Source organism: Mobula birostris, chromosome 20 (assembly GCF_030028105.1).
Source record: "Mobula birostris isolate sMobBir1 chromosome 20, sMobBir1.hap1, whole genome shotgun sequence".
NCBI lineage: Eukaryota > Metazoa > Chordata > Chondrichthyes > Myliobatiformes > Myliobatidae > Mobula > Mobula birostris.
The window spans coordinates 66183493-66196207 of record NC_092389.1 but is presented as its reverse complement, the minus strand read 5'-3'; the positions used below and the strand labels follow the sequence as shown (position 1 = coordinate 66196207).

At 47.0% G+C, this 12715-nt stretch overlaps 2 protein-coding genes across 2 annotated transcripts in view; one reads left to right on the top strand and one right to left on the bottom strand.

Moving 5' to 3' along the window:
* LOC140185051 (uncharacterized) overlaps positions 1 to 12715 on the bottom strand; it is a 783302-nt gene that overhangs the window by 80197 nt on the left and 690390 nt on the right. The window lies entirely within an intron of this gene.
* On the top strand, positions 534 to 10088 carry LOC140185498 (uncharacterized). Its single transcript, XM_072238831.1, has 3 exons — positions 534 to 657; positions 1139 to 1455; positions 9779 to 10088. The coding sequence occupies exons 1-3, from the start codon at positions 534 to 536 to the stop codon at positions 9977 to 9979; spliced, it is 642 nt and encodes a 213-aa protein (XP_072094932.1). The 3' UTR covers positions 9980 to 10088.

Below are 12715 nucleotides of genomic sequence, written 5' to 3'. Positions count from 1 at the left end.
AGTAATCTCGGGGCAGCGCGCTGTGGGAGTGATCTCCGGGCATGCAGCAAGGATCAGACTGGGAGGCCCCTCTCGCCGCCGGACAGCTAAGGTCTTGGTGCCTGTTGGTGAGATCTGGTGATGAGACATTCTGCCAGATGGTCTGGACTGTCTGCTCAGGGAACCATTCCACTGTGTCCATCCAGTCCTTCTCCCGCAGTAACTGCAGGACATTCCGTACTGACCACTGCCTGATGTCCTTGTGCTCAAAGCTGCTGGTCTGAAAGAACTGTAACCAACTTCATTATCACAAGGTTCACATGGAGTAGCTTCCTGACTGCGACAGACACAGTCTCACAGGGTATTTACAGGGTAGGGGCAGGAATAACGTTTCTCCTGGCTAGGCAGTGGAATCAGGGATCACAGGCTCAAAATCCGTGGTCACCTCGGAATGACTGAGATGAGGAGAAATTTCCCCTTCCAGAGCGCGGTGAATATTTGGAACTTTCTCCACAGGGTTTCTAAATTCAAATGGCGTATTTCGGGGCTCAGCGATGTTCGGAACGTTGAAGGACAGTGGCGCTGAGGTCAAAGATCAGCCATGTTCTGAGCGAGGGGCAGAACAGCGCAAAGGACCGAATCGCCACGCCTGCTCCTGTTTCTCATTCTCTGAAGCACGTATTTACCTTTGCGCCTTGTTCTCCCTTGGCTTTCAGCCTGTCGGATTGCACAGGGGAGCGGTGACAGTTCCAGAGATCCATCGGCAGCCGCTGCGGTTATTTCATCTCTTGTTATTTATCGCTATTTCTCCATATTTGCATTTGTACCGTTTGTTACATTCAGCACTCTGGTTGATCTTTCACTGTCTGCTTCTGTTATGGTTACTATTCTCTACTTTTTCTAAGTAAGTCCGCAGGAAAATGCTTCTCAGGATTGTATGTGGTGATTTATCTAAACTCTGATGATAAAATTTACTTTGAACTTTGAGCCTCGGAGAACTTGCTTTGATTCTGAGAACAAACTGTGACTGACATCTCCGTCTCCCGGCAGCAGCCCGTCCTCAGACAAACTCTCAGCCAATCAGCGATCGCTTCTAGGAGAAAGATGCTCTCATTGGCTGAGGGGTGTCAATGGGCGGGACGCTGAGCGCTGGAAGCAGGCCGGAGTCCGGAACCGGGACCGAGTGAGGCCGGAGACTGGGAGCTGCGCCTCGGGTTTCGGCTGCAACACCGGCGGGTCCTGAATCCTTTCGAAGGCAGAGCTGAAGTGACTGGCGGAGATTCCGTGAGATGTTTCAGCTACACGGAGGGCGCCCGGCCTTTCCCCGCCGAGGATCGGGGCCTGTTGTCTGGACTCGTCCCCTGCTGCTGGGAGACGGGAGCTGCCCCGCAGCGGCTGCCGATGGATCTCCGGAGCTCTCACCGCTCCCCTGTGCAATCCGAATGGCTGAAATCCAAGGGAGAACAAGGCACAAAGGTAAACTCGTGCTTTAGAAAATAAGAAACAGGAGCAGGCGTGGCCATTCGGCCCGTTGCGCCTGTCCTACCCTTTCCTCAGAATACAGCCGATCTTTGACCTCAGCGCCACTTTCCTGCAACGTCCCCAGCATCGCAGAGCTCCTAAATTTGGCCTTTTGAATTTAAAAACCTTGTGAAGAAAATTCCAAATATTCCCACAATCTGGGTGAGGAAATTACTCCGCACCCTGTCAAAACCCTGTGAAACTGTGTCTGTCTCAGTCAGACTACCTCTTATTTCTCTAGTTTTGAGACAGGCCCAGTCAGTGTAATCTCCCTGAGGTCACAACCACAACCCTGAAATCAATCTGGGAAAATTCTTCATTCCATTTATCCCATAGACCGTCTCTGGGAAGGAGACCAGACCTGTGCACAGTGTTCCATGTTGGCCCTCAACAGGGCCCCACATAACTTCAGAGGCGCTTTTTATTCTTGTATTAGACCATGAGACCATTTTCCCTATAATGTCTGTTTAACCATTTCATCACGGCTGATCCAATTTTCCTGTCTGCAGCTACAGTATCTTCTGCCGCACCCTCCACCCCGTATCCCGTTATGCCCTGACCAATCAAAAATCAATCAACCTCTGTCTTCAATATGCATAATGACTTGGCCTCCCAAGCTGCCTGGGGCAAGGATTTCCACAGACTCAGTTCTCTCTGCTACAGAAATTCCTCCTCATCTCCGTTCCGAAAGGACACCCCTCTATTTTGAGGCTGTGTCCTCTGGTCTTAGACAACCCACCGGAGGAAACACCTTCTCCACATTCACTCCATCACGGTCCTTCAGTATTCAATAGGTTTCATTTAGGGTACCCTTCAGTCTTCTGAATTCCAGTGAATTCAGGCCCAGAGCCATCGAACGATTTTCATATAACAAGCCATTTAATCCTGGAATCATTTTCATGAACAGCATTTGAACCCTTTCCACTTTCAGCTCTCCCTTTCCAAGAAAAAGGACACAAAACTGCTCTCAGTACTCCAAGTGAGGCCTCACCAGTGCTTTATAAAGACTCAGCATTACATCTTTGCACTTATAGTCTTGTCCTCTTCAAATGAATGGTGACATCACATATGCCTTCCTCACCACAGACCCCTGCAAATTAACCTTCGGGGAGTCCTGCACAGGGACTCCCAAATCCCTTTGCATCTCAGTTTTTGAATTTTCTCTCCATTTAGAAAATAGTCCATAAGACTATAAGAACTATAAGACATAAGAGCAGGATTAGGCCATCTGGCCCATCGAGTCTGCTCCAGCATTCAATCATGGCTGATCCTTTATTTTAAAATCTCCTTCTCAACCCCCAGATCCCGGCCTTCTCCCCGTAACCTTTGCTGTCATGTCCAAACAAGAAGCTGTAAATCTCTGCATTAAATACACCCAACGACCTGGCACCACAGCTTCATGTGGCAACAAATTCCACAAATTCACCACCCTTTGGCTGAAGAAATTTCTCTGCATCTCTGTTTTGAAAGGGCGCCTCTCTATTCTGAGGTTGTGCCCTCTTGTCCTGGACTCTCCCAGCATGGGAAACATCCTTTCTATATCTACTCTGTCTAGGCCTTTCAACATTCAGAAGGTTTGAATGAGATCCACCCCCCTCATCCTTCTGAATTCCAGCAAGTACAGACGCAGAGCCATCAAACATTCCTCGTATGATAAACCTTTCATTCCTGAAATCATCCTTGTGAACCTCCTCTGAACCCTTTCCAATGCTAGCATATCCCTTCTCAGATGAGGGGGCCAAAACATGGACTTGGGAGGCCTCAATACTCAAGGTGAGGCCTCACCAGTGCTTTATAAATCCTCAGCATCACATCCCTGCTCTTGTATTCTAGACCCCTTGAAATGAATGCTAACATGGCATTTGCCTTTCTCAACACCGAACCAACTCAACCTGCAAGTTAACCTTCAGGGTGTTCTGCACAAGGACTCCCAAGTCCATGTACATCTCAGATTCCTGGATTTTCTCCCCATTTAGAAAATATTCCACACGTTTATTTCTACCACCTAAGTGCCTGACCAGGTATTTTACAACATTGTATTTAATTTGCCACTTTCTTGCCCATTCTCCTAATCTGTCTAGGTCCTTCTGCATCCGACCTGATTCCTCAACATTACCAGCCCCTCCACCAATCTTCGGGTCATCAGCAAACTTGGAAACAAAGCCATCTGTTCCATCATCTAAATTATTAATATACAGAATAAAAAGAAGTGGTCCCAACATCGACCCCTGTGGAACACCACTAGTCACTGGTAACCAACCAGAAAATGATCTTTTTATTCCCACTTGCTGCCTCCTACCAATCAGCCAATACTCCAACCATGTTAGTAACTTTCCTGTAATACCATAGGCTCTTAACTTGATAAGCAGCCTCATGTGTGGCACCTTGTCAAAGGCCTTCTGAAAGTCCCAATACACAACATCCACTGCATCCCCTTTATCTATCCTACTTGTAATCTCCTCAAAGAATTCCAACAAATTCATCAGGTAAGAATTTCCCAAAAGGAAACCATTCTGACTTTGTACTATCTTGTCCTGTGTCATCAAGTTCTCCATCAGCTCATCCTTAACAATTGACTCTAACATCTTCCCAAACACTGAGGCCAGGCTAACTGGTCTATAATTTCCTTTCTGCTGCCTTTCTCCTTTCTTAAAGAGTGGAGTAACATTTGCAATTTTCCAGTCCTCTGGCACCATGCCAGAGTCCATTGATTTTTGAAAGATCATTTCTAATTCCACAACAATCTCTGATGCTACCTCTTTCAGAACCCTAGGGTGCAGTTCCTCTGGTCCGGGGGACTTACGTACCTTTAAGTCTTTCAGCTTTTTGAGCAGCTTTCTCTTGAAACAGCAACTGTACCCACTTCTCTTCCTTCACACATTACAACATCAGGCATACTGCTAGTGTCTTCCACAGTGAAAACTGACACAAAATACTCATTTAGTTCATCAGCCATCTCCCTGTCCCCTGTTATTATTTCTCCTGCCTCATTTTCTAGTGGTCCTATGTCCACTGTCATTTCTCTTTTGTTTTTAACATACTTGAGAAAACAGTTACAATCCACTTCATTATCATTTGCTAGTTTGGCTTCAGATTTCATCTTTTCCCTTCTAATGATTTTTTAATTGCTCTCTGTAGGGTTTTAAAATTGTTCCAATCGCCTACCTTCCCACTAATTTTTTGTTTTGTTGGGAGACTTGTATATATCTGCCATCAATGTCCTTTTAACCTTGCAGTTTCTTAACTCAATCTACAATGATTCAACATCTTCTGACTCTATGTCACATCTTTGCACTGATTTGATGCCATTCTTTACCGGTAGAGCCACATCACCCCCTCTGCCAACCTTCCAATATAACATGTAAACTGGGACATTCTGCTCCCAACTATAATCATCCTTCAGCCACCATTCAGTGATGGCCACAACATCACACCTAGCAATCTGTAATATTGCAACAAGATCATCCACCTTATTTCCTATACTATGCGCATTTAGATACAACACCTTGAGTACCGTATTTTCTGTCCTTCCTGATTTTGCATCCCTAATGATTTGATACTCAGCCTGTTGGCTGCAACTAAGTCCCATCACCTGCCTGCCCCTTCTGACAGTCTGACTGCACGCAATCTTCAGTTTTTTACCAGCCATCCTATTCTGAGTCCCTTCACTCTGGTTCCCACCTCGCCCTGCCAAGTTAGTTTACACCCTCCCCAACAGCTCTAACGCACCTGCCCGTGAGAATATTGGTCCCCCTCGGCTGCAGGTGCAACCGGTCACTTTTGAACAGGTCATTCCCTCAGAAGAGATCGCAGGTATCGAAGAACCTGCAGCCCTGCCCCTTGCACCAGCTTCTCAGCCATGTACTGTATTTATCTGCCAAATCATTCTGTTTTTACCCTCACTGGCGTGTGGCACAGGGAGCAATCCGGAAATTACTACCCAGGAGTTCCTGCTTCTCAGCTTTCTACCTAGCTCTTGAAATTCTCTTTTCAGGACCTCATTGCTTTTTCTTCCTATGTCATTGGTACCAATATGTGTCCAGACATCTGGCTGCTCCCCCTCCCTTTCCACAGTGTTGTGGATGTGATCTGAGACATCCCTGACCCTGGCACCTGGGAGGCAACTTACCATCGGGGTGTCCTGTTCACGTCCACAGAATCTCCTGTCTGTTCCCCTCACTGTCGAATCCCCTATCACTACCGGTCTCTCCTTCTGTCTCTTTCCCTTTTAGTCAACCCTTTTATTTCTGAAACCACAGTGCATGACCATACACTTGCCAACACTGTATGCCATCTGCCACTTCACTGCTCATTCTCCTGATCTGTCTTAAGTCCTTCTGTAGCCCTTCTGTTTTCTCAGAACTTCCTGCCCCACCACCTGTCTTCATATCGTCTGCAAACTTTGCTGCAAAGCCGTCAATTCTATCATCCAAATCATTGACATGTAACGTGAAAAGAATTGGCCCAACAGAGACCCCCGTGGAACACCACTAGTCTCTGGCAGCCGACCAGAAAAGGCTCCCTTGATTCCCACTCTGCCTTCCGCCAGTCAGCCTCTGCTCTTCCCATGCTAGAATCTTTCTGTAATACCATGGTCTCGTATTTTGTTAAGCAGCCTTGTGTGAGGCACCTTGTCAACACATTAACCAATTCTCCTTTGTCTATTCTGCTTGTTATTTCTTCAAAGCATTCCAGTAAATTTGACAGGCAAGATTTTATCTTCAGGAAACCATGTTGACTACGTCCTATTGTATCATGTGCCTCCAATTACCCTGAAAGCACGTCCTTAGCAATCGACTCCAACGTCTTCCCAACGACCGAGGTCAGATTAAATGGCCTATTAAATTTCCTTTCTTTTGCCTTTATCCCTTCTTGAAGAGTGGAGTGACATTTGCAATTTTCCAGTCTTCAGGAACTATTCCAGAATCTAGCAATTCTTGAAAGATCATTACAAATGTCTCCACAGTCTCTTCAGCCACCTCTTTCAGAATCCTGTGCGTACACCGACTGGTCCAGGTGACATCCACCCTGAGTTTTCCAAGAACCTTCTCCCTGCTGATGGTTATTTTACACAGTTCGTGATCCTTGACACCAGCAACTTCCACCATTCTGTTCGTGTCTTCCACGGTGAAGGCTGATGCAAAATACTTTTTCAGTTCATTAGCCATTTCCTTGTTCCCAATTACTAACTCTCCAGCATCGTTCTCCAGCGGGCTGGTATCCCCTCTCAGTTCTCTTTTACACTTTATGTATCTGAAGAAACTTTGGTATCATCTTGAATATTATTGGCTAGTTTACTTTCATATTCAATCTTTACTTCTTTAATAACTTTTTAGTTGCCTTCATCAGTTGGTGTTTAAAACTTTCCCAACTCACTCATGAGTGCATTTCAAAATGACAATAAAAGAGGACAGAGTGTTCTCATAATCTAAAAAAAAATATTCCGCTCTATTATATACCCTCTCTTTGGCTGTTATTTCGGCTTTGAATTCTCTTGACAGACATGGTTGTGTCAGCTAGCCTTTAGAATACTTCTTCTTTGGTGTGTACATATCCTGTGCCTTCCCAATTGCTTCCAGAGGTTCCAGCCATTGCTGCTCTGCCGTCCTCCCTGCCAGTGTTCTTTTCCAATCAGTTCAGGCCAACTCCTCTCTCATGCCTCTGTAATTCCTCTTACACCACTGTAATACTGACACATCTGATTTTACCTTCTCCTCCTCAAATTTCAGGGTGAATTCAATCACATTTTACCCTAAGGATTTTTTTTTTTTTTACCTTAAGCTCTCTAATCAATTCCAGGATTCGTTGCAGAATACCTCTCATGGGCTCAGCCACAACGAGCCATCTTGAGGGCATTCTAGAAATTCCCCCTATTTGAAACTGGCAGCAACCTAATTTCCCCAGTCTGCCTGCATATTGAAATCTGCCATGACTGTTGTAACTTTGCCCTTTTGGCATGATGCATTTTCTACCTCGCACTGGAATTTGTAGACCACGTCCGTACTACTGTTTGGTGGTCTGTACATACCCCCCATTAGGGTATTTTTACCCTTGCAATGCCTCAGCTCTCTCCACAATGATTCAACACCTTCCGAGCCATTGTCACCTCTTTCTGCTGATTGAATTTCCTTGTTTACCAACAGAGCCACACCACCCTCTCTGCCTTGCTGCCTGTCCTTTCAATGCAATGAGTGTCCTTGGACAGAACCAGCTATAATCTGCTTTCAGCCATGATTCAGTGATACCTGCTAATCTGTAACTGTAGTACAAGTTCATCGGCCTTCCTTTATGTACTACACATATTCAAATATAACACCTTCAGTCCTGTATTCACCTTTTCTATTCTGTCCACCTTTTACATTGGCAACTCCTCCTGTTGATTGCAATGTTGCCCTGTCATCAGCCTCTCCTCGCCAGGAGTCTCACTACACTTTGCCTCTTTTTATCCCAATAAAATTATATGTTCAAAGTTTATAAAGGCTTCAAAGATTGAACTTCTTTTATCATTTATAGCTTTGACTTGATGTTTTCAGATCCATTTGCTAACTTTTAATTACTTTGTGACGAGCTGCATTTTTATCTGACTGCATTGTTTTCAGTTTAGTAAACAACAATTGACTTTGGTTCCTACTTAGTTCCCCACTGCCTGACAACATGCAAGCACAAATACAAATGAGAAGCAGGAATGAGATACTTGGGTCTTCTCTGCCAATTATTAACGTTAATGGTGATCCAGATGTGACCTCAATTCTCCATTCTCCATGGCTCTGTTGCTTGTGGAGAACCTAATTTTGGCTTAAAGTTACTCAAAGACTGCTTCAAACATCCTTGAAGGAAAAAAGTCCCAAGGACTAACAACCCTCTGAGAGAGGAAAAACACATTGTCTAATCTGTTTCAAATGAATAACCCTCATAGAGTAACTGGAGTGATGGAATGTAATGTCATTTCCACATTTACTCTGCCATCTCCTCTTGCTCTTCTAAATCCAAAAGAAACAAGACTAGATTGTCCGACATTCCCCATAAGACAATCTGCCTGTTCCATTCAATATCCCAGTAAACCTACTCTGAACTACTTCTAATAAAAGGAAAAAATGCAGTACACAGGGAAGATGAAAGAAAGATGAGTTTTATTTGTCACAAGTACGTCGGAATATTGAATCACAATGAATCGCCCTGTTTGTGTCAGTGACCAACACAGCCCGAAGATGTGCTGTGGGCACTGAACAAGTGTTGCCATGTTTCCAGTGCCAACATAACATGCCCACAACTTACTAACCCGGACCCGTTTGTCTTCCGGAATGTGGGAGGAAACCGGAGCATCCAGAGGAAACGCAGGTCCTCACGGGGAGAACAGCGGCAGGAATTGAACCCCAGTCTTCCGATTGCTGGGGCTGTGAAGTGTGAAGTTAACTGCTACATTACCATGTCCCCTGGATTGCATCCTTCTCTTTGCAATAGTCTCCGATAAAACCAAGGTATACTTAAACACTGGGAACACAATTAACATTTCAGAATAGATGTCATCCTATTGCTAAGAAAGGTTATTTTGCCCTTTGCAATGAGCTTTTTTTTGCTCAGACCTTAACTCATGCCTTGCTTATCACTGAGTTTGACTGCCCCAATTTTTTCCTGGGTGGACATTGTTCTTTCATTTTGTGTGAAAGAACATCAGCGATTTCACACTGGAGAGAAGCCCAGTTCAGCTGCTCAGACCATGGGAAGGGGTTCAGACACTTATTCAGTCTGAGGAAACATCAGTGAGTTCGCACTGGGGAGAAGCTGTTCACCTGTTCAGACTGAGGGAAGGGATTCAGACCCTCATCCAGTCAAAGGAAACATCAGCGAGTTTGCACTGGAGAGAGGCCATACACCTGTTCTATCTGTCGGGAGGCATTCATTCAATCATCCCACCTACTGACACACCAGTCAGATCACACTGGGGAGAGGCTGTTCACCTGATCTGAATGTTTCAGAGATGGCCACATATTTGCCAATTTGTAGCTGAATTTCAAGATCGTCCATTTTATTTTTATGCTCCGTGCATTCATATGTAAGGGGTTTCTTCTTTTATGTTACTGAGTAGGCTAATTACAATGATTCTTTTTTATGTTATAATTGAAGTGGCTTCTCTGTTATATTATCTGCTGAGAAAGTCCACCCGCTAGCAGTTTGGTTGGATAATGTTATTGATAAGAGGATGTTACGAACCAATTGGGATAGATGTTATTCTTTCTGTGTGTCTGTAAGTTATTGTGATGCGCGGGTTTTTGGGCAGAAGGCGCGAGAGAGAGAGCGAGGATGGACAAGGTGCTGTGAGTCGGCCAACGGTGTCGGACCCCGATCAGGAGTCCGACGTCCGTGGTGTTCGGCGAGGAGAGGAGAGGAGATGGAGACGGACTCGTGTGGAGCGTCTGGTAGACCACCGTTGTTGATCCCAGGCGGCAGGTCGAGGTTGTCCGAGGGGATCACGGGGTGAAGAAGGAGGGTCCTGAGCTCCAACTGTTTGTGCACGAAGAGATAGCACTTTGATACGTGTGGCGCCTTTTATTTTCCTTTTATATTTTATTCTCTATTAATTATATAATTCCAATAATATCTATAAACTGTAATTCATTTAATCGTATCTGGTGTATTGTCTGTTATTTGGGTGGGGTGGGGTACATCACACAGTATCCACACAAACTAATTACCCAGTTTGGCGGCCGAGGGCTGTTTCCCTGGACGACAGCGAGCTGAGCGACCCTGAGGCTTGCCGGGGGCTAGACAAATATTACACTTTCAGTCCAGTATTTGTTGCTTTCTGTTTTAACTGCACCATGTCATTATTGCCCTTCAACTCATCTACCCTGTGGTTATGCCTCATCTCCTGCCCGTTCTTTCGATTATATGTGTTGCACGCTATCTTTGATTTATTTCTGTTTTCCCCTATCGCTCTGTTCCCACACCCCTACAACATTAGTTTGAACCTTCTCTAACAGCCTATTAAAGGTTGCCCACATGGACATTGGACCTCTTTGGGTTCAGGTGTAACCCGTTCTTTTTGTACAGGTCGGATCTCCCCCAGAAGAGGCCCCAATGATCCAGGAATCTGAAGCCCTGCCCCCTACACCAGTCTCTCAGCCACACATTAATACGCCTGATCATCCTATTCCTTTTTTTTTAATTTCAAAATTCTTTATTACAAATGTCGGTGCTATACAATATTTACAAACCCAGTGAATAACACATTTACTACACTACAAACAGACAATACATGTTAAACCAGTATATTGCCATCCTCATCAATGATGGCATTTACACCCCGCAGAGCCCAACGGTCCCGGAACATCTCGACGGTCGCCGTGGACTGTGCGTATTCCTTTTCAATGTTCACCCGGGCTCGAACATACCCCCTAAACATAGCCAGGCAGTCCACTCGGGGAGAACCTCCTGCCACCCTTTTCCAGGAGCCACGGATGGCAATTTTCACCAGCCCCAGGAGCAAGTTGACAAGGACATCCTCATCCCTCTGTGCCCCCCTCCTTATTGGATGACCATATATGAATAGGGTGGGACTGAAATGCAACCAGAAGGCGAGAAGCAGCCCACGCAAATACGCGAAAAGGGGCTGCAGCCTCACACACTCCACGTACATATGGTACACGGTCTCCTCCAGCCCGCAGAAGTGACACGCGGCTGGGAGATCCGTGTACAAACTAAAGAACTTATTGCAGGGCACCGCTTTATGCAGCACCCTCCAGCCGAGATCCCCAAGGTGCATGGGAAGGACTCCCTTGTAGAGGGACTTCCACTGGGGACCCCCCTCACCTCCAGGTGGAAAGACCGACCGCCATGGCGTGTCGGGACGGTGGACAAATGCTAGGAAGTGGAGGGTGTGGAGCAGCAGCCCATAAAGGTAGCTCCTGCCTGCATCCCTGAATGGGATTGTGGGTGTTGATGAAAGACGGCTCAAGTTGTGTGGATTCGTCTCTCGGGTAAGGCTGCGGGGCCTGGGCCCGACGAGCAGCTCAGCCCGAGTCGTTCCACACACCTGAGCCGCACTGACATCCGTTGAGACAGGGCAAGGGTCGGCCAGGACCCCGCCCTCTGCCAGAGGAGGGGATTCCCGGCCTGAGGCAACCATGTTCCAGACTCTCAGTAGGTCCTGATAGAAGCCGGGCAGCCTCTGCAAAGCAGCACGGCTGACGCCCGCCGGTGGTAGCTGCATATCTTCGGCAAGACAGCAGCCCCTCCGGAGGAAGAAAGTCGCCAACACGTGCCACCTGGGAGGGTGCTCGGCGTACAGGAATCTCTGCAGCTTCCTGAGGCGGAGAGCCGCCAGTCGTGTGCGTACACACACCAGCGACTGTCCGCCCTCTCCTTCTGGGAGACTCAGAACCGCTGCAGAGACCCAGTGCTTCCTGTTTCCCCAGAAGAAGTCCACTAGCTTCCTCTGCATTCTTGCGACAAAAGGGGCAGGGGGGGCCAAGGTGACCATCCGGTACCACAACATGGAGGCCACCAGCTGGTTTATGACCACCACCCTGCCTCGATAGGAAAGCACCCTGAGAAGGCCTGACCAGCGCCCTAGCCGGGCCATGACCTTTGTCTCCAGGTCCTGCCAGTTCGCCAGCCAGGTCTCCCCAGAAGGACTCAGGTAGACTCCCAGATAGAGAAGACGTCTGGTGCTCCACTCAAAAGCTCTCATCTCCTCCGGCAGGGAGTCCACCTGCCACTGGCCTACTAAGAGTCCGGAACATTTCGCCCAGTTGATCCTGGCGGAGGATGCCGCCGAGAAAACATGTTGACACTCGCGCATCCTCCGCAGGTCACAGGGGTCTGTCATCATGAGGAGTACGTCATCGACGTAGGCCGAGACCTATTCTTGCGCTCGCTAGCAGGTGGCACAGGCAGCAATCCTGAGATTACTGCACCAGAGGTCCTGCATTTGAGCTTCCTACCTAACTCCCTGAATTCTCTCTTCAGGACCTCTTCCCTTTTTCTACCCGTGCCATTGGTACCAAGACTTCTGGCTGTTCACCCTCTCCCTTCAGAATACTCTGCACTCGATCCGAGACATCCTGTACCCTGGCACCTGGGATGGAACACACAATGCGGGTATCTCTATGAGGCTGCCAGAACCTCCTGTCTGTTCCCCTCACTATGGGATCCCCTATTGACAACCGCATTTCACATCTTCCTCTTTCTCTTCTGCACCACGGAACCAGGCTCA

Bases quoted from the DNA above. Each gene is read 5' to 3' on its own strand.
- LOC140185498 (XM_072238831.1), top strand. From the start codon at position 534: ATGTTCGGAACGTTGAAGGACAGTGGCGCTGAGGTCAAAGATCAGCCA. The intron at 658-1,138 runs GTATTTACCTTT...CGCTGGAAGCAG, and splicing joins TTTCTCATTCTCTGAAGCAC to GCCGGAGTCCGGAACCGGGA. The intron at 1,456-9,778 runs GTAAACTCGTGC...GTTTTTGGGCAG, and splicing joins AGGGAGAACAAGGCACAAAG to AAGGCGCGAGAGAGAGAGCG.